This window comes from Sardina pilchardus, chromosome 14 (assembly GCF_963854185.1).
Source record: "Sardina pilchardus chromosome 14, fSarPil1.1, whole genome shotgun sequence".
NCBI lineage: Eukaryota > Metazoa > Chordata > Actinopteri > Clupeiformes > Clupeidae > Sardina > Sardina pilchardus.
Window position 1 is genome coordinate 32,549,407 of NC_085007.1, and position 24,333 is coordinate 32,573,739.

A 24,333-nucleotide genomic window follows, 5' to 3' on the forward strand; every position below is an offset into this window, starting at 1 on the left:
TGACCTTGAATAAAAGTATGTTCCACTAAATATAAATGGGTAGGTTTTTATTATGTGATGCAGGAGGGTTTAAGGATCAATAAAAAGTATGAACCATTACTATTGCAATTAGTTTAAGTTTTGGCCCTTTTTTGAGCTAGATTGACTGGCCTATAAATAAAGTGGTTACTAATCTATAAAAAGTGGTTGCTAGGTTGGTTGCTAGGGAAATCATGTTGGTTGCTAGGGAAACCACGTTGGTTGCTAAGGTGGTTGCCAGGGTGTCATTATGGAAGTGGTTGCTAGGTTGTTACTAAGTAATTATAGTGGTTGCTTTGCTATAAAAAGTGTTATTTTAAATATAGTTTTAAAAAGTTATGGAAATTGGGAGAAATAGAGAGAGTGATAGAGAAAGTGAGTGGAAGTGAAGAAAAAGAAGTGAAAGAAAGTGGGAATGACAAGTGAGCTATCCAGTTCAATGGAGAGACACACAGAGAAGAAGTTCCATTGAAGTTGCTGAAGTCAGTGAGAGAACACTGGCAAAGTTGATTCCATTCTATTTCTTTTAAAGCTAATTATGATGTCACAAAGCCAATGTTAAGTCTATGGCAAAATTCAGAGCCATATAAAGAGAGAGTTGCGACAACTCCATTGACGCTAATGTTCCATATTTTCTCAACAATAGTTCCCGGAAGTTTAGGATCAAACACTCGTTAACAGACTGTAAAAGACGGTTATTTTATGATTCTAACGAACAGTCAAAATCGCTTCCGGGAACTATTTGAACTACTTGAAGTTACACAAACCACGTCACAAACCGAATTTTCTGTACCCGGGTTGTCGCAACTCTCTCTTTATATGGCTCTGGCAAAATTAAGTTTAGTTTTTATTCAATATCTCAAAAAGTAAAAGTCGTAGAAATATGAAAAGTAATAGACTGAAAATTTGATGCAAGAGCTACGTGACCAAGTTTGAACCAAGTTCCTACGATAAGCGGTTGGAGTCAAATTAGGGCCTGGAAGAATAATAATAACTAGAAAACGTAATTTCGCGGAAATTACCAGTGCATGCAAAAGCAAGACATAAGATAAAATGTGAAACAAACTTTAATTTACAAACAGTTGTGGACAGAGGAAGGTGAACAGGACAGGACAAGGCAGTGTGTTGTATGTATGTGGCTTAAGAGGCTGTGTGTGCAGAGGTGGAAATGTCCAACCAACCAGCTGATTCTAATTAGTACAACTCTTCAGCCAGGCAGAGCAGCTAATTGGTGATATCACCTGTGTTAAGTGCACAGATAGAACCAATACGTGATTGGACTTTTACTCTCTGAAGCTTGACTTTTCCACCTCTGAGTGTGCGTGCGTGTGAGTGTGCGTGCGTGTGTGTGTGTGAGTGGATGTAAGTGGATGTAAGGAGTGTGGCTTTCTATGATGCAGTGAAATGGGGGAGTTAGGTTAAGGTGAGAATGTTGTGGAGTGCATGGAGAAGTGTGGTATATATGAAGTGCTGCAGTCAGGTGTGTGTGTGTGTGGATGAGTGAATGGGTAGACAAGAGAGAGCTGAGAGCTGAGCAATTTAACTGGCTGTCAATTAAACTTGATAGGGCCTTGAGCAGCTGGCTCTTGATACAGGTGCAAATCAGCTTAATCAGCATGTGATGTCACAGCAGTGCAGTGCGATAGACCTCTGAAGTTCGCCTACAAAAAAGCTTGCCATAGGCAGTTGGCTTCTAGCCTGGCAAGCCAAACTACACAGAAATGTATAGTCTGGGGTCGGACCATTCACAGAGTTGAAGCCTGTGGGTGGGATGAACAGTTGTCTTTCAAACTGCCTCTGCACGTAATAGGCCAGCATTTGTGACCAATCGTTGCCGGTCGGCAAAACGGCAACAGGGCTGCCAAGTTTCAGAAAATGGCAAGCGTGTGATGCGTTCGTCGAACATTTTTTTGACTGTCACACTCAAAGCGTGACACTTGGCAGCTCCGAATAGAGTCGCTTTTTCAAGTGTGAACTTACCAAGACAGGCAAATAGATGTTATACAGCTCTGCAACAAGTAGCCTATAAGACAATGATAGACGTAGCAGCATTGACGTTAACTTGTAAACTCAAGGAGAAACAGCGAATCAACAGTGAACAAAATCTCGCAAGCAGGAGAACGTTTTAAATCTAATTATCGGAGTCGGCGGCGCTGTTGTGTGTGAAAGATAAGTTAGATGCCAAGACCCGCCTTTCGTTGCTTCTGATTTGTTTATTGCGTGATGCCTTCCATGGTTGGTTAGATTTAGGCACAAAGGACTGATGGATTGGTTATTGCGGTCAGTCAATCAGGGTTGGCAAGGCAAGGACCAACGTTTATTATCATGAAAACAAAAAATATATAGCGCACTGAATGGGGAAATATTTTGCCTGAGAAATGTCAAGTAGCCTAGGCTAGCCTATGGTTGTGCGATACGGTCTCAAACCCAACTCGTTGAACAAGGACGCATGGTCCAGCCCCCTGGCATCTTATCAGAAGCCGAAGGTGAGCTAAGGCGGGCTCAAGGACTCCGTACACAGATAGAGCGTTCTGATTGGCTAGGCTGAACTCGAGCCTAGCGCAGGCTTGTCCTCAACGGTGCGACCCTAGACCATCCCGCTAGGCAAAAATATTTTTGGCCGCTAGGGTGCGTCTAGATTTCTAGGCTAGTTGGCTTCAATTAACTCCCGGATCTCCTTATATGGGTTTGGATCCTTTTTCGGCGAACTTCAGAGGTCTATGAAAAGTCAATGGGGAAAAATATTTTGCTAATATCTCAAGTTTACAGAACTGAAATATACATAGACTTAGTCTTATTTTCAAGACCTACGTAATAAAGTTTCAACCAAGTTTCTACGTTAAACGGTTGAAGCTGAATTTGACCTCGTTAGGAGAATAATAATAAGAAGAAGATGCCTAGGGAGAACAGAACAGTGCATTTGCATGCACTGTAATAAAAACTAGAAAAGCATTTCCTGAAGGAAATACCAGTGCATGGAAAGTCATTGCTAGGATTATGCTAGGGTAATTAAAGTGATGAATATAGTGTTGCTAGGCTAAATAAAGTGGTTACCATTCTATAAAAAGTGGATACAAGGTTGGTTGCTAGGGAAATCACGTTGGTTGCTAAGGAAATCATGTTGGTTGCTAAGGTGGTTGCCAGGGTGTCATTATGGAAGTGGTTGCTAGGTTGTTACTAAGTAATTATAGTGATTGCTTTGCTATAAAAAAGTGTTATTTTAAACATAGTTTGAAAAAGTTATTGAAATTGTGAGAAATAGAGAGAGTGATAGAGAAAGTGAGAGGAAGTGAAGAAAAAGAAGTGAAAGAAAGTGGGGATGACAAGTGAGCTATCCAGTTCAATGGAGAGACACACAGAGAAGAAGTTCCATTGAAGTTCCTGCAGTCAGTGATAGAACACAGGCATAGTTGATTCCATTCTATTGATTCCATTCTATTTCTTTAAAAGCCAATTATGATTTCCATGCACTGTAATAATAATAATAAGAAGAAGAAGCAGCCCAGGAAGAACAGAACAGTGCATTTGCATGCACTGTAATAAAAACAATGACTAAATAGGAGAATAGTATAAAGTCATTCAATCAATTATATAACTAGAAAAGCACTCCGAGAGCGCAGCTGCCTCCGCCTGCATTGTTCTTCCTAGGCTGTCATACATTTGAACCGAAACTATTCAGATCGCCACCACGTGGCCATACCATGCCATTACACCACTAAGCTAAATACATAAATGCCTCTGGAATCCCGACAGAATTACGGATCAGTTTCTTCCTTGGGTCATGCCTGACCTTCCCTGAAAGTCTTATCGAAATCCATCCTTTTCTTTTTGAGTTATCTTGCTAACAAACAAACAGACAGACAAACAAACAAACAAACGCCGGTCCCCAATGAAAACATATACCTCCTTGGTGGAGGTAAATAACAATAATGGAATAAAAACAATAATAAAAAAAACAATGTCAATTTAATCAATGGCCTAATGGTAACAAAACAATGCTAAAACATGCAAACATAACCATAAGAACATTAATAGACTAAATGCATATTGAATATGCCTTCAGATTCCTCTTGAACGACTCAAAACTACTATTGGAAGGAAGAGCACTGGGCAACTCATTCAACCTACATGGAACTACTGATGAGAAAAATCCTGAATTTGCCCCAGTGTTTATAGCTGGTCGACACAACAGACGCTCCTCAGAAGACCGTAGTGGGCGGTTGGGAATATAAACCTTGACCATTGAATTCAAGTAGGAGGGAGCAGATCCAGTCAATGACCTATAGACTAAACTAAGAGACTTGAATTTAATTCTGGCCACTATAGGGAGCTTAGCTACAGTAACTGTCGTTGAAAACTACTTATAATAATAGGCTGCTCTCCCTTCACAGGGAAGAAAGTCAGATCCAGAAGCATGGCAAGAAAGAAGAAGAAAGAGGATCTGTCATTGCCGCTTGATCCCACATTCAAGGTACTGTGCAAATTAATATTGGGATTGATATAAATCCTAACTGTATTAAGTGATGTAGCATTAGTCAACATCAAGGCTCTGTTCGAAACGGGAAAAACTGCTGCCTTCTAAGATGTCTAACTAGGGAGCAAGGCAGCAAGTGCAGTTCGAAACCGAAAAAATTATTTTTGCTGCCTTCTAAGATATCTTAGATTTCCCGAATAACGGTCAATTTTGAAGGCAGCTTAGATGCACCTTTTGCCGCGGGACTCCCGAAGAGATCCCGTAGGCTGTCAAGACGATTTTTTTTAAGGCAATGTACCCAAACAACCACCAGGTGGCAGAAAGTTTCAACCCACATTTCAACGGCATTTAATGATGAAGACCGCATATCCGTCTCATTTAATCATTAAAATGAAGGTGATGACTGGCGAAATTAATCAAACGACGTTTCAATAAACCATTGTGGAAATTAATGAAAATGGTTTAAGAAAATCGCCTCTAGGCCTATCAGAAGGAAATAGCCTTCAATTCAACCTGAAAGACTCGATAGGCAACCTTAGATTAATTCATTACGGTTACAAGACCACATTTCCGTGAATAGGCTATTGTTGTCAAGGCGAAGACGAAAGAGATGGACAAGATGGACATTAGGCTACATTTATATGCTAGGAATAGAAATGTTAAGGGTCCTTAATAAATAGCAAACTAGCCATTAACTAACCCTTTGTTAATAGTTGTTAACTGTTACTAAAATATCTATTTGCCACAAGTGAATGTTTTTTTCATCATTAATTAAATATTAGTTGTTTGCATATAATCTGTATGTTAATGTTTCAACAAATAGAAAACAATCTATTAACTAATATTGTATTAATATTTGTTAATAGTTAACTAAATGTATTTTTGGCACAAATTAACAGTTATTTCTTCCATCATTAAATGTTAAATGTTTATTTACAAACTATATGTTAATATGAAAGTTAATGACATATTATTATTTAACTAATTGTTATTAAACTGTGTTTCTACCTATCCCAATATGAACCACTCCTTATAGGACCCTTGTAGTAATTGGTTAAGCTTAATTAATATATTAGTAATATATAACTATCAGTATGGAGGACCCTTATAATAAAGTTGGTTAAGTGTAATTAATATATTAGTAATATACAACTATTAGTATGGGGGACCCTTATAATAAAGTTGGTTAAGCTTAATTAATACTTTAGTAACATATAACTATCAGTATGGAGGACCCTTATAATAAAGTTGGTTAAGTGTGCGTAATTAATGTATTAGTAATATATAACTATTAGTATGGGGACCCTTATAATAAAGTTGGTTAAGCTTAATGAATACATTAGTAATATATAACTATCAGTATGGGGACCCTTATAATAAAGTTGGAACAGTAATTATTAATCATTTACAAATATTCATTATAACATTTATCAACGATAGCAAATATTTTACACTGGATCTCTCTCACTGGAAATGAATGATCTCAGCACACATTGTTGGGAAGGAGGATGAAAATGCTTTATTCATAAAGTCAAATAACTCTCAAATAGCTTTTTGCTTTCTACTGGAACACTGACCACTGATGGTTCACCTGATGGTCTCCTTGAACACTGACCATGTTTAACGCAGTCAATGATAGTTAAACTGATCAAAAAAGATTAACTAGAATGACAACAGAATGTATAAAATATTAAATAAACAGAGAAAGAGCGAGTGGGTTCAACCAGAGAGTGAGAAAAAGAGAGAAAGACAGAAAGTGTTAGTGAGGAAAGGACTTGGAAATGGAAATGTTGGTTTTGGATGGAGTTGATTAGGCTAAGTGGCATCGGTTAGCACACCCGTGATCGAAGCAGTTTCTTCCTTTAATTTCTTTTATTGCGTTGCCTTCAACGATTGCCATACAACAATAAAGTTATGTGTGGTCTGTAAGGAACCAAAGAAGCCATCATTAGTAATACGGTCACTGTACCACATAATCACTGTCTAATAAACAAGGCAGGCCACATGTTAAACTAAGCACCCCATTTGCATCCAATGCTCATTGGCAATTTACTGTCACATAAAGATAGCCTAAATGAACTGAATAGCTGATATCTTTGTTATATTCTATGAACATAACCATATCTCAATCACACACACAACATAAGACAGGATACATGCATTGACATTACTAACCAAAGTGAGAGTATAAGTTTCCCTTAAGGCTAATCTCCGCTTAGCATAACGCTAAGTTAGCATTCCAAACGAGCATGACACACATCCATATCCCACCAACAACAGGCCCTACACATGACTCAGCCTAAGTATCTCGGTTACTTTCACTTACTTCGTGTTTTGCACGCACACAAGGTGTTCACACAACTCAAACTGTAGGCAATAGGCAGCAAACTCGTTCAGTGATAGCTGCTAACATAATGCCATGGACTCCACCAATGCTGTAACTTAGGAAAACTAACATGAGGCTAAAGTACACAGGAGGACGTTTCTAGGCAACCACACCCTCTACAAAATAGAGTCTTTCATACAGAGTGAGAGAGACAGAGCACGAGGGAGAGTATGAGAGAGAAAGACAGAATGAGAGACAGGCAATAAAAATAATAATGTCCTCTTTGCATACAGGATTGATTTGCACTGACTTCTTTAGTGTAGGCTAGTTTTCGCATCAATTTGGGGAGCGTACCTATGTTCCCCAGGTCCTATGTTCCCCGGGTCCTATGTTCCCCACTTTGTATGGGACCGGGGAACATGGGACCCTTTTTTTCTTACATTTTAGAAAGGGTCCTATGTTCCCCGCTTTTCCTAAAAAGGGTCCTATGTTCCCCGGTATGTATGGAAACCGGGGAACATAGGACCCTTTTGGGGAAAAACGGGGAACATAGGACCCGGGGAACATAGGGATGACCCCTCAATGGGCTAGCCTACATCTTTCAGGACATTGGTGAACCTTATAATATAACACAACAGAAGTTGAATTTCGCTGCGAAACTTGCTACAGAATATCGTTGAAGACCAGTAACCATTCGGTGAGTTGCACATTTTTTTAAAACGTACGTTTAGGGGTGTTTTAAGGACAGAATAGTTTATGCACATAGGGAGCAATGTTAAAGCCATGCAGAGAAGATTCTAAAGCTGCCAAATTGCAGACACAGGCTCAATCGTCGAAATGTTGGTGTCAAACAATCGTTTGCATGCTAGGCAATACAGAAAACGGGCTTAAAGTGTAAAATACCAAAATATTCCTAGGCCAGTCAATCTAGCTCAAAAAAGGGCCAAAACTTAAACTAATTGCAATAGTAATGGTTCATACTTTTTATTGATCCGTAAACCCTCCTGCATCACATATTAAAAATCTACCCATTTATATTTAGTGGAACATACTTTTATTCAAGGTCAAAGGTAGCAATTTCCAATGCATTTTGCCATTGAGATTTACTACAGGTGAAATGGGTAAAATTTTAAACTATAGATATCAAATTGAAACTTTCACAGTTGTTTACTCACATTAAGGCAAAGATTTTTTGTATTGCAAGTTTTCTGAAATGTGATGTTTAGATATGCAAATGAGACCAGTTTCACTTAAATATGCAATAATTTGCATATATTTCTAGAAAACTAAATCTGAACAATAGGTACAGTCAACTTCAAAATAATTGCTGAATTTTGCTTCTATATTGGATACCAAAAGCCTATGCAAAGGGAATATTTGATATCACTTCATATCACCTCAGAAATGAGGAAATCAAGTCAAGTCAAAATCAATGCGTTTCAATGGAAGTACATTATAGAACAAATGATTGTCAATGATATGGTATGATGGAAGTATCTCAGTGCATGCCAACTCACTTGATATGTTGTCTAAAGGTCAATATCTTCCTTATGTGACTTGGCATGTGACTTGAGATACTTCCATCATACCTTATCACTGAAAATCATTTGTTCTATAATGTACTTCCATTGAAACGCATTGATTTTGACTTGACTTGATTTCTTCATTTCTGAGGTGATATGAAGTAATATCTAATATTCCCTTTGCATAGGCTTTTGGTATCCAATATAGAAGCAAAATGCAGCAATGATTTTGAAGCTGACTGTACCTATTGTTCAGATTTAGTTTTCTAGAAATATATGCAAATTATTGCATATTTAGGTAAAACTGGTCTCATTTGCATATCTAAACATCACATTTCAGAAAACTTGCAATACAAAAAATCTTTGCCTTAATGTGAGTAAATAACTGTGAAAGTTTCAATTTGATATCTATAGTTTAAAATGTTACCCATTTCACCAGTAGTAAATCCCAATGGCAAAATGCATTGGAAATTGCTACCTTTGACATTGAAAAAAAGTATGTTCCACTAAATATAAACGGGTAGATTTTTGATATGTTAATTAGATATACCTAGGGATCACAAAAAACGTGGAATGATTACTATTGCAATTAGTTATGGGTCAAACGCTAGATTGACTGGCCTATAAGGGTCCTATGAGGAGTGGTTCATATTGGGATGAAGGCAGAAACACAGTTTAATAACAATTAGTTAATAATAATATGTCATTAACTTAACATATAGCCTAGCCTAGTTTGTAAATAAACATCTAACATTCTAATGTAAGAAATATAACTGTTAATTAGTGCCAAAACAACATTTAGTTAACTAATAACACAATATTAGTTAATAGATTGCTTTCTATTTGTTAAAAACATTAACATACAGTTTATATGCAAACAACTAATATTTAATTAATGATGAAAAAAACATTAACTTGTGGCAAATAGATATTTTAGTAACAATTAACATATATTAACAAAGGGTTAGTTAATGATTAGTTTGCTATTTATTAAAGGTTGGGTACGGAATTCGCAAAACGGCCGGCAGATTTTGAATACATACAACCTCAAGTCCCGCCCTCCATGCACCAACGAAAATTATGCGCGAGAGCGAGCCAGGCTAAATGAAATGCCAGCCTGGCGTCTACAGCACTATGAGCTCTAGTCTCCATACAATCGCCCACATCAACTTCCCCAATTACATTCTTTATTCACCTCCAAAGGGTTGTAGGTAATAGTTCCACAAATCAGACAAGGTAGATGATTTTATAGCCATTATGGTAAAAGCACCTTAGTCTACCAGCCCTTTCGTTCGGAAATTCTAAAACAACGATGCATTTTAATACACCAAAATAACATTTGATATAGGCTACCTTACATCTTTCAGTAGCCATAGGTGTGTATATTTGAACAGAATCTGGTTTGGTTCTTACCAGGGCGTTTATCTTCTGAAATATCCGAGTTTAGTGCTGGCCCGCTGGTTCGCCTATTCCACTGTAGCTCCAAGCGGTTAAGTTTCGATTTCATGTTTACAACACTCTTCGAGTCACGGTAAAATGTAATTTTTGCTACATAGCTTATTTATTGCGTGGGTGATTGAGTTTCCGTAGGTATCCGCTGCCTTACTATGTATAGAAATGAAGTGACACATACAATTTGAGGGGAACATTGTGGGACGTGTAGCAGGCCTAGTTAGTTTCGTTTCACTTTCAGCACTGATTCGCGGTCAACAGCTTTCGTGCTATGTGCACGATCGGGTCGCGCGTGCGGGGGGGAGGGGGAGGGGGAGGAGGAGGAGGAAGAGGAAGACCGTTAGATTGACAAATGAGCTGTGAAATGATGGTATGGGGTTTGGAATTCTATTGGCTGGAGTTTTTCGAGCCCTGCCCGTTCTGCAGATGATTGACATGTTTAATTTCCATTTCAGTACTTCCAACTCAGTGGCTGTAAGTGGGTTAGGAATAGGATTTCAAGTGATTTTGCAAAAATGACCAAAAAAGCTCATTCCATACCCTACCTTTAAGGACCCTTATTATGGAGTGTTACCGAAATGTTTATAGGCTATTTTAAAACGGAGGCATGCGTTCATTTTAACCGGCGACGCTGGGTACATGTACCCAGCAGCACTTTTTGTTATCACAGATTTTGTCCCCACCACTTTTGACAACTGAAAATAAAATGTATTTAATAGAAATCTCTTTAATACATGTCTACGCTTGTCACTTTACTTATAACCGTAGGCTACATGCACGGAGAAGATTGCGCATTTTGTAACATTGTAACAATGGATGGTCAGATATGCAATAGGGCAGTGAGGGTGCTAACCATCGACTAGTAGCCTAGGCCTAGCTCCGCAAAATACATTTCTAGCAACTTTATATAGATCTCGGTATGCATGTTCATGTTGATTCAGAGATAGGCATAGACAACCGTAGGCTACTGTGCGTCAAGCTATACGACAGCATTTTTCATGTGGTGAATTAATGACTAACGTCAGTTTAACATGTCAGAACTTTTGATCGGCGTTTCAAGTGCATGCCGCGAATATCAAATAAACTCGACTGACTGAATCCCTTATATTTGTTGAATGAATCCCTTATATTTGTTGGCAACTGTTAAAATATTCAAAGCCATGCACTGGTAAGGCATGGTAAGCTCTATTTCGTAGAGGGCCTAGGTATTAACTTTGAAAAATGTCTCTGCCCCCCGCAAAAGTAGGCATACAGCCTACATTTTCATGAGGATTACTCTCCAAACCAAAGGATAGAAAATATGCATAGGCGCAAGAAAATAATAAGACTCAAGCTGTGGTGCAACTGGTTGAGGCGCCTATGTCGCACGACGGCGACCAGGCTTCAAATCCCACGCTGCGAACCTCTCCGGAACCCATCAAGAAGAGGCATAAATCGCTCCAAAAATAGATGTATTAAAAAAATGAAAGATTTTCTCAGTTTTGCGATTTTTTTTATGTTTGCTTTGTAAAGCACTAACAACCACCCCTCAAAATTCATTGATTGTCCATAAGTCCAAACAATAAGCATAAGAATCCGACAGTCCAAAACGATAACGAGATCTCCCAGAAACGAAAAACAAGTTAGTTGAGTAGCCTAGTCCTTCCAACAATCTCAGCTTTTGCGTTTGTTAGATAAAAGGCATCCTGTCCTGCTGTATTCCAATGAGAAAAAAATCATCCTCAAGGTAAGGGTCACGGTAATGCAGCATGCAGGAATCTATAACGCACGAAACTTTGTTAAACCGGCTCCATACATAACAATAGCTGCCGCGCACTCTCCCCACGCCTCCATAACTAAGGGCAAACCCATTCATTCGTGCCCAACTACACATCTACAATATAGGATATTAATTGGCCAGGCTGTATATGATAGGCTTAGGACTGTATGTTCTCTTCGTGCAACTTAAGTTGTGCTCAATCTAAATTATTGTCAGCAAGGATAGGCATGTTACCAAATGGCGAACCTCGAAAAGTATTTAGGATAGAGCCGTGTCCATTATGCACTACAGTTACAGTGTTTCCCCTAGAATTTTTTACAGCAGTGGTGCTAGGGTCTGTCAAGTACCCTAATTTCAACGATGACGTTGGCTGTTGTGCTTTTAGAATGTGGAAGTAGGCCTAATTGTGGTAACATCATGTGAAGATGTTGCAGTGGTGCTGAAAATCCAGCTGTGGTGCTGTGCCACTGCAGAATACATTGTAGGGGAAACACTGAGTTATTTAGGCTATTGTTTTATTTTCGTGTTTTTGTCCACCATGGCAAACATAGTTGAAACGTTCTCTCTAAACTAATGTATTTCCAATCGGCTTTCACAATCAGCTACAGCTGCGCCGATGATCACCATGAAAACTTGCAATGTCTATACAGAACTGCTTTCACTTCCCCGAGTCGCGCACGCATGCACAACAATGCCGATATTTAGCAAACACATGTATTTCCAGCTCTCAAAACTGATGAGGTCCAGATCTATGCCATGCCTAGTAAGCCTAATGATAGCCTAATAGTTATGACATTGATAGCCTATTAATGACCTCATGTCGGAATGGCACGTTGTTTGAAAAAAAAGTTAAATACCGCCGAGTGGGGATATATCGGAATGAACGGCGGATACCAGCTGGGTTGTAAAACATTCGAAAACTCTGCAACTGCCATCTGAGATGCTGAGTGTCATGTCTCTTTTCTCCGCTTCTCACCAGCGCGGTGTCTTTGGGTTTTATCGTGTTTTTCTAACCTGCATGTTATTAGGGCGGTCTTATGTTGCCCCCTCGGGATTCCCGATGTGCGGCAAAGAAAGGAGCATTCTCAACCCGTACCATCTGTACGCTTCAAGCTTCCTTCTACCCATAATCCTTTGCGGCAATGTCTGAGACAGCTGTGAAAACAAAACAAACATGGCTGCTGATATCGGTAAATGACTGCTGAATCTGTTGAAATGTCAGTTGTGTGACATTATTTAGCTTGGATTTGTCAAAAGTGGATAGTAAGCTACTAAGCTATTTACTATCTGATTATACCATTGTTGTACCCACTAATAACGTCTGGTCTGATGTATTTGCTGCCAGTGAAACTAACTTATACTGTTAGCCTGCTGCTTACGTTTAGCTAATTTCGTTTAACGTCAGGCTTTTGCTAGCGTCATACCGTAGTGTAAACCAAAGATTCTAGAGTGCTACACTCAATTTTAAAAGACGCATTTAATCTAAAGTGATGTCTAGTGAGAGAGCTCTCTATTTAGGGATGTAGACCCACTATATGTTGCAATTGTGTATTTTGCATGTTCATTTAAAGGGCACAGGAAGTTTTGTTTCTCACTTGTCAACACAGTAGAATTTCATTGGGGAAAGCACCTGCACAAACCTTCACATTTATCTCTTCTACTTCCTATCCACATTTGTTGGAACCAATCACAAACTCGCCTATCCACCAGGCACACCCAGATCGTTGGTCTGATTGGGTGAAGGACTATCGAAATACGTAGAGTCATTTTAATGATGCCCATTGATTATGCCTCTTGTGCAGTAGAAATAAAACGCAGACTCCACAGACTAATGTACAATCTTTAAAGATTGAGCTTAGTCTGCTGATAGCCAGACTATTGACGACGCCCAAGAAATTCGTCTTGGGCACACAGGAGCATCGGCGGTACACAAAGGTTTTTACATAAACATACATAAAACTGGTAACTGGTATATATGTACACAAACAAATAATCAAACTCAGATTTCTTTCTCTTTGCAGTTGGTCTGTACCAGTTTGGAGGAATTGAGGGAGCTCATTAGTAAAACGGAAGATGAGATGGATGAGTTGGAAAGCACAAAAAAGAAATCTGTAAGAAAGGCACAGTTATTGTGGTTTACATATTATACATAGGTTAACTGTCTTTAAAATGCACTTTGCCACATATCCCATTGACCATGTGTGAGGTATTTTTGTTATAAAAGATAACAATGTATTCATTTTATCCTTTGAAACACTGTTTACTCTACCTTATTATTTTCTTTCTATTTCTGTGCCTATAGTGTGATATCAACCTTAAATGTCTAGATCTGTCTTAACATCTAGATTGATAGGGAATGGACTGTGGTGCTTTAGAGTAGTTTAGAGTAGGTTTTGATCTAATAGTGAGGCTTCAGGTGGGCATTTATGGGGTCATACTTTTTGATAACAAATAAAAATGTTCACAATAATAATTCGGCAAATATATTTAAACATCTTTTAAAAATGTGAAAATGGTGATGAATTTCAAGGGCACTTTTGCAACCCACTGTATATTTAATTGCAAATATCCCCCCTTTACTGACAGTAACATATTGGCTAGATAACTGTAGGTTTAGGTGAAAATGTAGGTGAGTAAATTTTCTAGTGCTTACCTTGTGTCCCTCATTGATGTCCATACATAATTGTCAACTATAACAACACAGTTTCATTAGGGAGGTAGTGATGGTTAAGAAGCTTTGTAATTTATTTGCACATTCATTTTCCCCACCACGTTAGCCTTTTTCAAGATGTGTTTTATTGTGAATTTACAAGAACATGTAACCATGTATTTCATCCTAGGGGAGGTGGCATTACAGAAGAGAGGCTGTGAAAGAGCTACACATCACTCTCATTAGACTACTTAATGAGCTGTCGCCATGGGAACCAAAACTCATCAAAGCCTTTCAGAAGAACAGGTTTGGAAGAACAACTGTCTTTTCTCTTCTGTTGAACTGGAATTGTCTTGATTGTCTTGTTTTGTTATGTTTACAATGGGAGTACTGCTCTGTGTTCTTTTTTATTATTATTATTATTTCTCTGTATTTATATTTGTAACTTTTGCTTTTGTGTTATTTCCCTCTCAGGGTACGATTGAAGAAGGACTATGATGATTTCAGAAAACATCCAGATTATGATGTTTTTGTTAGAGAGGAATTACTGGTGGAGGAGGAGGAGTTAAGGCCACACAAATGTGTAAACTCCCCAATGGATTTCCCCATGGAGACTGATGAGAATAACAAAGAGGAGAAACCTGGTGATACAGCAGTTGGTATGTAAGTTTTTCCATCACAATTGATTGTATTATTTGCAGTTCATGTGATTTCTGAACACATCACTGTTTTTTTGCAGATGGACCACAGCAACTAGAGGCACAAACTATGGGGTGCATCGCTGTAGTCAGACGGGACCTCTTCCCTCTTACTGAGTACCAACCTTCCATACATAGCTCTAAACGCCGAACTTGCAATATTGATGAGGATCCCAATCAAAACAAGAAGATCAAGGTGAGCACAGAAGACAAAATGGAAGACAATCCCAGAAATGAAAACTCCACTGCACCCAACCACCAGTTCTCTGAGACAAACCCTGCTTTGAACATACCCATGGCAGGTGTCCATAGAGGCTACAAACCAATTCAAGCATTGCTTGCAAAGAGTGTGGGAAACAAAGTGACTTTAATTCAACAAGCTCCAGCAAAGGCTATTCATCATATGAGCCAGTATGAAAGCAAGGTTTCCCCTCTTGCACAGGCCAATGAACTCCCACAAACCCCTCAAACTGAACTCCCTAAACCAGCCCCATCTATCAGGCTACCCATCACATCTAAATCTGCAACCGTTCCTAGAAGTCCTTTGCAGATGGTGTACAAGGTACCAGGGGGATTGGGTCTTATCAAGAGGGATGGCAGTCCACTGAAGTTTACAGTCCAACCAGTGATGGATCAGAAAAATGGAGAAAAAACAATGCAGAAGGTAGTGATCTTGCCTACAAATATGCTAATTGAAAAATCAGAAAACTGTGACTCCATGGAACAAGAGAGAAGCCCTGGATGTAAAATGTCCTTCACTAACACTCCAGTCTTCAGTGTACCTGTTCAACATGTAGCTCCACTTAAAGATTCCCAAGATAAGTGGGTGCCCTCTCCATCAGTCTCCTTGAATTTGCATACTCCATCTACATTGACCTTACAGGGTAACAGACCTCTGAAAGTTGCAAATTCAAATAGGTCCCATTTGGGTTTCAGTACAGATCCAAGTCCTAGTGAAGCTGGCGACATCAGGCAGGAGCTGAAGACTGTGTGCATCAGAGATTCACAATCTATTCTTGTCACAACCAGAGGTGGAAATACTGGAGTTGTTAAAGTCCAGACTTCTGACACACCTGGTACATTGGCTGCCAATCCTGTTTTCACTCTTTCTCCACAATTCCAGGCTCTCTTGGTGTCCACATCTTCACCATCTGTAGCAGTGCCCTTGTCAGCAGAAAACATGACAAGTACCACAGTATCTCAGCCTTCTACTCTAACATTCACATCTCCTTGTCTAGCAAACCCAGCTAATGCCTCTTCGAGTTCCTCTAGCATAGCTACTCAAAGTGTCAATAGTAATTGCATGATACCTGTTATCTCACAAGCTAATGCAATAGTATCAGCAGAAACTCGGCAGATCACCCAGAGCAAACGTGTAATCCAGGCACATCCAGAACACAGGGTTACAGATCGGATTCCATTGAAAAAGATTTTCCTAGTTACTCCCTCAACTGGTGACTCTTCAAAGAACACTACACACTCCACTGTCACATCTGTGCCACAAGGATCAAGACTTATGTTTATTAGTCAGAAGTCTGTTCCATCTCTCTCTCCAGTTATCATTCCAAAGCAGACTTTGTTTCCTGAGTCCTCAACTACAGGATCAACTGCTGTCTCAAATGCTGAATCCATATATCGAAATCTTAACCATACTGATGGCAGCAGTGTAATAACTGAGGACCCAGATATACCTCATAGGTTGCATACACTATTGTCTACTGATTCTCCAGTCCCCAGCAGCAAATTTAGACTATCTGAAGTATCTACAAAGATTTTTCCAGACTGTGTTTCCAGAGCAGTTGCAACAAGTTCAAGTAGTTTTGTATTTGTTCCGAGTGTTACAAGTGGCAGTCTAAAGGCAAATGCTGCAAGAAAAGCTCATTCTAATCGTTCTAGAAGTCCTTCACTTGTATTGACTGCAGATCATCTAGTTCCACCGGAGCTCAGTTCTGCCAAACTGAAGGATGTCCCTTCCTCAGTAGTGCCTCTTTCAGTCCCCAGTATTTGCAAGACAGCAGTGCAGAGTTCAGTTAACTTTAAAAAAAAAGACCTTGGTCTGTTGGGAGCATCACATATTCCTACCCCTGTATCAACACAATCCCCTCTTAAATCTTCACCAGTGATACCATTCAGGGTTGTCCCCCCCCTTTCAGTGGGTAGGAGAACTGTGGTACAAACCGTTAACTCTGTTGCCTCTCAAACCTCCTCCATTAGACCACCAGCTGAACCCAAATCTTCAACTACACCCATGCACCAGAAAATAGTGATAAACACTACTGCTCCTCTTGCTCCTGGCACCCAGATCCTCATCAACAATGCTCGATTTGTTGTGCCTGCCCAGGGTCTTGGACCTGGCAGTCATGTTTTACTGATTTCTAGCCCCTTGTCTGCTTCAGAACCTCGACAGACTGCTAATCTAACCAAAGCAATTCCTCCTACAGGGGGTAGTATTCCTGTCTCTATGCCAGTTTTACCATCATTGCAAGGACACAGAGTTTTGACATCAATAACCCAGTCCCCTCATGCAGTGCTTAAACTACCTGCATCTACTGCTGTAAAAGTGGGCCAACTAGGACCTGTGCCTGTTGCTCTTTGTCCACCAGCAACACCTGTGGGAGCAGCATCAAGTTGCACTGCACATATTCCTCATTTATTAGGAGCAGCTGTGTCCACAGGGAAACAGAACATGTCAAGTGCATCGAAGTTTCCCTCTCTGTTGACCTCTGAAGGAAATCTTTCAACTACTACATCCATTCAAGTATTAACCAACAGTGTCACACAGATGTCCACTGCACCCTCACAGATACAAGGAAGCCCCTTTGCTACAGCAAAACAGTCCTCTTTGCATAGACCATCTGTGAGCACAGCACCTAAAACCCATCTGGTGTCTATGGTGGCTCCGTTAGGGACTGTAACCTCTGTATCGACAACCGTTACTATGCCTTTCGCATGCAGCTCAACATCTAGAATGCAAGCGATGCCTGTTGCTACAGTACGGCCTATTGGTAGCAGTCTCAACAAAAGACAGGCAACACCAATCACAACTGTGTCCCCGTCAAGCAGCGCAGTCATTATGGCCCCATGTCAGCACATTAGTCATGTCACACCAAAATCTGTTCCTGTGTCTGTGGTTCTAGCTAATTATTCACAGAATGAGGGAAAGACTTCACTACAGATGTCTGCTCCATCTGCACTAACAAGCTTCTCACACAATAGACTTATGGTCAGTCCAGATGGAGCCATTTTGAACACCATCAGAAATGCTGCTCTTGCTACCATACCTACTGTACCTGCAGCAGCGAATGGCTTGGCCTTCACCACTTTAGGTGTTTTGCCACAGCCCACCCAAGCAGGACCCAACACATGAAAAGGAGTATGTGTAACAGACAGTAAAATGAAACTTGTGTGGTGGAAATATCTAAACCCCCAAATCTGACTGTTGAAGCAGAAGCAAAAATGCCTCTCCATGCACCAAGTGTATATGGACACATTTAGGCAAACAGGTCTTACATGTTAATTATTTTATAAAATATACTCTGATGCTTGAAAGAATCATGAGGCCAGTAACTTATGTTAAACTGTGGTCAGGATTTTTTTTAAATTACATTTAATGTTAAGAAGTAGGACCCATATGTAAAACATACAAAATATAGGGAGGATTATTTAAAAGTCCATACACAGTCTTGAAAATGATTGCATAGTTTCGAGAGACCCTGGCATCTATTTTCTTACTGTTTCAATTTAGTGAACTTCATGATGTATTTGTACTGAAAATTAGTTAATTTATCTTTTATGTAAGGCCTGTGTCTAACAGTAGACACACAATTTCTGGAAATGGGTTACAAGACTATGTAATCGTATGCTCCTAAGGTTTCAAGTCACTAAATGCCTAAGTAAAGTTATTTATTACTTTCTTTCAAGTATTGTGGATATTTTGGACCACTTCCATTTTTGCAGACATTACATTGAAATAAACAAAGTGCTTTGCACTCTGATACAGTTGCTGATGTTAAAATGAAATCAGGAGTGTTTTCAAGATTAACATCCAACATCAATTTAATGTATGTGCCCTTGAAATTCACCTAAAGCATAGACTGACACATATTTCTCTATGTAAATTGATGTGCACAAATGAGACCGCTGATACTCTATTATGGTGTTGCAGAGGTGTTTGTATTCCAACGTAATTTCTGTATATTTTGTGAAAGATGCTAAACTAATGCAATATACATTTACAAGAAAGGGTACATCCAATACAATTCAAGATTTAGATTAAAATTATGATTAAGATTTGAGTTGAGTATGTAAAATGTAAGGGCAGGTCTAGCTCCCACTACCTTAACCATCAATTGTAGTTTAGAAAAAGTTTGTTTATCATCAGAGCATCTGTAAATAGTCTGTGTATGGACTATCCAAGTAAAGTGTGACCAATTTTTTTTTTTTTATCATCAATGTACTTATTTAGAATAAAAATAAGGTCTTTGAGGTGACGCCTCCATATCAAGGTGAATAAGGTGGCGGTGGCGGGCTTGAAACTATCCTCTCGTAGGCTGGAGGGGCGTTGGGTACCTAGAGTTAAAATGGAAACAAAGATATCATCTTATGTCATGTTAATCCCTTGTAAATATGCCTTTTTAAAAAGATCTAGTCTTTGATGCTGCCAAAGGCTTGTTGCCATCTGACGTCATCAGACAATCAAGTATATAAATCAGTGCTTTTGAAGGAAGCTGGAGCACAAGTAACCTTTGTTGATAAGCTAAAAGAGTAGCGATTGATCAGGGCCACTTTTACTGAGGCAGCGCTGTATATCATAAGATCTTACATTACAAAAATAACAATACATTTTACATTATCATTGAAATAATAATTTAAAGTCAAATAGCCTACATAAAAACTATAGCAATACATTACAATTTCAATTTCAATTTAATGTCGCTTATAGAGCGCCAATACATTACACATGTCTCAAGGCGCTTTACAGAGTGTTAGACATAACACTCAGATGACAATGGATGAACAGACGATTTTATGTTGTTCTCTGAAAGAAGGTACACACCATTGGTTTGTAAAAAAAAAAAACATGCTCAGATGCTATTTTACAACCCCATTAACCCTAGAATTAGACTAAGGAATACAATGGACAAGTTCAATAGATCTAGCACCCCCTCATGAATAATTAAGTGACCTCTACACTGATTAAGTAAGCTTTAGCCTTTTTTTGTAGTAGCTTTGTGGCCATACTCTTAACTTTCCTTATTCAACAAAGCCAACATATTAAAGGAACACTTCACCGGTTTTTCATATTAAACTATGTTATCTCCCTCAACAATGGAATTCTCTTCTCTGATTGGTTGATGGGGTGGCCATTAACTTCGTATAACCTGCTACCTTCAAAGTAGTTCCAATGTGTTGCCCGTATCACACTTAAATATTAATTCGCCAAACTCGTTGCGAAGTTTAAATGAACTGTCCCGTTGCATCCAAGCTGAAACACAGACGTTCAGAACATAGCAACATTGTAGCATATTCACAATGCATATTCTCCGTGCTTCGCACGTCGCCGGAGTTCTAGACCTTCACCTAGCAGTTATTTCCATCGAACCGGTCACCTCGTCGGCCGTTATCCCTTACTTATTCCCTTAATTAAGACGAGTTGATACAAACCTCTCACGTTTCAATGCGTGCCCTCACTCTCTCTGGCGTGCGGCGCAACTTTGATAGCACTTAGCTAGCCCAATGCATTCATTAGGATCCAAACAGAGATGAAGTTAGAACAACCAAACTCCTCCATGTTTTCCCTATTAAAATAGAGTTACACGAGTAGGCCTAGTCACACGACCAAGTATGGTGAGACAAAATAAAACGTGGTGCATTTATAAGCAGGTAAAAGGGATAACTATATTGTGTGGCGGAATAACATTGGGAGCACTTAGACTCTGCGCAGTAATATCCTCACTCCAAAGTGAAACTGAAAGTGCAAGAGTGAGGATATTACTGCGCCACACAATATAGTTATCCCTCTTACCTGCTTAGAAATGCACCACGTTTTATTTTGTCTCACCATACTTGGTCGTGTGACTACTCATGTAACTGTATTTTAATAGGGAAAACATGGAGGTGTTTGGTCGCTTCTAACTTCATCTCTGTTTGGATCCGTAATGAATGCATTGGGCTAGCTAAGTGCTATCAAAGTTGCGCCACGCGCCAGAGCCAGTGAGTGCACGCATTGAAACGTGAGTGGTATGTATCAACTCGTCTTAGTTAAGGGAATAACATAGTTTAATATGAAAAAACGGTGAACTGTTCCTTTAACAGTTTTACTAGGTTACTAACATATAAAAGAGAACATGATTGTAAAGAGAAGTAGGCTAATTAATTAGATACAAGGTAAACAGATGAGTCTTCAGCCGCTTTCTGAAAATTCCATTACAAGCTAGAGCAGAGAACACAAGGTAATACTGTATGTTACTATATTCCAAAACTTTTTTTTTTTTTTTTTTTTAAAGATTTTGAGAGTAATGTATAGTGCTTCTATGAAGTTTTGAAATATCTCCTTTAGTGATTCTATCTACTAACTCCAGATTGTAATGGATTATAATCAAGTGCACCTAGGCCTTTATACTTTTATCACTACATACTGCTGAAAATGTAATGAAGAGTATAGAGATCTTCGTTTATAGTGAGATTTTAAATGTATGAACTATGATCAAAACACTTTTAAGAGTGATTACAGTGTGCTTATTCCAAATCCCCCTCCCCTAAATTCCACCAGCAATGTAACACAATTGCTTTTCTACTGACAGCATTGCAATAGTCCACGTGCCTTCCTCATCCCACAAAGCAGGATTGAGGAACAACTGGCCTTGCCAGCATTCTGTGAGTTGTCGTAGTAGCCTAATGTTACCTTTAACAATGATTTTACAGTTTTTGTCAGGATGATTCACAGCAGAGACACAATTCTGCTTAATAATCATCATAAAGCACTTTTAATAAACCTACCACAGGTTGCAGATTACTGAAGTCATTCAATGGTACTTTATTCTCAACTGCAGCTCCGCCTTCACTGTATTGGCCTGTACTCAATGTTGTTCTCCATGGCTGTGCATTGCTCCTGGGACTCTGTTGTGAACATGAAGAAAAGTTGTTTCCACTCTCCCAAAGAAAGACAACATATTTCTCTCAGCAATACCCTAAACAGGTGTTTAATGGGCCTATGCTGAACAGACCTGTGGAGGAGGGGACCAAACTAGACTAAATGGAATAGCTTATTGTTCAGGATAGTGATATATTATGGCACATCTTACCCGTATGATTTTGTAACCACTTCGCCTTCTGAAGTACCAGCATCCCAAGATAAGAAGTGCCACCAAAATAACCACCAGAAGAGCTATGCCTGCGGCTCTGCACAGCACACAAACACAGGCTACTTAAATCTTTGTGGGTCAGACTCACAACATTGTTGCCTACTGCATGCAACGATAAACAACTTAATTTATATTCAACTTATTTTCTGAATTATTCTGCTTTTTCAAACAATAAGTGTAAAATACAGGCACAGTGAACAATACAAAATGGACGAGAAGGCTTTAACATAATCTGAAAAATTAGAGAGCTACTGACTCTTCAGCCCGAACATTACCACCCCGTCCTCTGCTTGCAAAGTGGACACTGAAATCGCCGCGTGGCATTCTGATCAGCTGAAAAGAAATAGGCCATTAGCCTGGCTGAAGAATAGTTATGGTTTACGTTACGTTTACGTAGCCTACTAGCCATCAAGCATTTTCCATTAGCCTAAAGCCAGGCCTGCTGTCTTAGTCAAAAACTCAACAGGCGGCAAAGGTATACTTAGATAAATTAAATGAAACTGGTGTGTGCATCTCAAATAGCATCGTGACTGGGTAGAAAACGAAAGCATAGCCTACCTTGAATGGATAATTAGATTTAGGAAGGAAATGGGTGTAAGTGCAGAGCGTCTCAGAGAAGCCTGTCCACTGCTTCCACTGGCCTTAGTTTAAATCTCTACTCGCAAGGCTCTAGGAGGGTAAACCTCACAGCAGAAATCCTCATGACCGTCACGGGTTCGGCACTCAATCCAAGCCATTGAAGCGAACTAATTAGCGTGACAGACCCTGTGGTTCAGAAGACCACATGGATTTATGAAAATGGTCTGATGACTCTTGTAGCCTCTATAAAAGCCCCATAGAATTAAGAACAAGTTTAGACCATTTCACAGCAGTCAGTATTGACATGACAAGTGTAATCCTACATTAATTAAGGTTTTTAGGCCTAGGTCTACACTGATTAAATTGAAGATTGACCTATAATTAATGTGTTCAGTAACTCCAAGTAGGCTATACCTAACTTGAATGTTACTCCACTCTGAATGTCATTACATGTCATAGGCCTATGTAGCCTAATTTTGACATACACACATTGTTGAAAACAACACACCAGTTTTCAAAAACAGTAACAAAGAAAAAAGCTGTCAACTTATTTAGAATTTATTTCAGTGAGGACTTAAGGAGCATCAAAGAACAAAAATATAGGCTAAAACTGAGAGTTTTGTAGGCTATAACATAACATTCAGTGTACCACAGTCCAGCAAGATCAGTAGGATTTATTGGGGTGGCAGAGGACACAGACACAGGGGAAACACAATGGTAGCCACAATCATACATAGGCTACAATTAGGCCTACACAACCAGGGTAATCAAACACACTCACATGAGGATAATACCGGAGGCACAACCAAAGAGAGACTACACACTGACTATGGCATGATAAACCCGCAAATGCAACCTAAAACATGACTAACTAGAAAAGCACTCAGAGAGCGCAAACCTCTGCCAAGCATTTTATAATTTCTTTATTGGGTCATTTCAGGCGGTCCCTAAAAATGTAATTGAAATCCATCCATAACTTTTTGAGTTATCTTGCGAACAAACAAACAGACAGACAATCAAACAAACCCCGATAAAAACTTAACCAAGCTTGAAGGAGGTAATTGGACATTTCAACAGAATTAATCTATCTGCACAGCATTTTGGATAGCCCTTAGCAAACAGTCCGCAACACACTGACACTACAGCATTTACATTTATAAATATATTAAATTGTTATTTGTTGTTATTGTTATATATTCATACATAGAATATATAACACATACATTTGTGCATCTATACACCATTGAGACAACAATGACAACTAATACATATGCAAGGATACAAGGAGGTTTATTTGTCACATGCATATGATTACTAGAGTAAAGAATGCAGTGAAATTGTCAGTTCCTTCACCTGTAGTAGGGAGGAGCAGAATACACTATTACCAGGGTTAATATTGACAGAAATCGTGTTTCCAGAGAAAAGTAACATTTCGTATGATTTTGTATTGGAGATATAGCTCTCCGCGCCTTCTACAGGTTGAAACATGC

The 24,333-nt window shown here is 39.2% G+C and overlaps 2 protein-coding genes across 2 annotated transcripts in view; one reads left to right on the forward strand and one right to left on the reverse strand.

Annotated features, from left to right (window-relative positions):
• Positions 1-18,820, forward strand: part of LOC134100673 (uncharacterized protein KIAA2026) — a 73,095-nt gene extending 54,275 nt beyond the window's left edge. Inside the window, exons 4-8 of the mRNA XM_062554037.1 lie at positions 4,410-4,489; positions 13,574-13,663; positions 14,393-14,508; positions 14,677-14,861; positions 14,942-18,820. Coding sequence (XP_062410021.1) covers positions 4,410-4,489; positions 13,574-13,663; positions 14,393-14,508; positions 14,677-14,861; positions 14,942-18,267 — 3,797 coding nt within the window. The 3' untranslated portion in view covers positions 18,268-18,820. The remainder of the gene's footprint in view (positions 1-4,409; positions 4,490-13,573; positions 13,664-14,392; positions 14,509-14,676; positions 14,862-14,941) is intronic.
• A 231-nt stretch (positions 18,821-19,051) lies between these two features.
• On the reverse strand, positions 19,052-22,952 carry mlana (melan-A). Its single transcript, XM_062554053.1, has 5 exons — positions 22,823-22,952; positions 22,521-22,597; positions 22,205-22,301; positions 21,900-22,019; positions 19,052-19,469 (listed from the first exon to the last, which is right to left on the reverse strand). The coding sequence occupies exons 2-5, from the start codon at positions 22,586-22,588 to the stop codon at positions 19,401-19,403; spliced, it is 354 nt and encodes a 117-aa protein (XP_062410037.1). The 5' UTR covers positions 22,589-22,597; positions 22,823-22,952; the 3' UTR covers positions 19,052-19,400.
• Between the last annotated feature and the right edge of the window lie 1,381 nt (positions 22,953-24,333).

What these genes read in the sequence shown, in the direction of transcription:
- mlana (XM_062554053.1), bottom strand. Translation starts at nt 22,588, where the DNA reads ATGCCACGCGGCGATTTCAGTGTCCACTTTGCAAGCAGAGGACGGGGT. An exon ending in GTGGTTACAAAATCATACGG is followed by an intron (nt 22,020 to 22,204) that starts GTAAGATGTGCC and finishes TGTTCACAACAG; the next exon opens with AGTCCCAGGAGCAATGCACA. An exon ending in TCAGTAATCTGCAACCTGTG is followed by an intron (nt 19,470 to 21,899) that starts GTAGGTTTATTA and finishes TTTTAACTCTAG; the next exon opens with GTACCCAACGCCCCTCCAGC.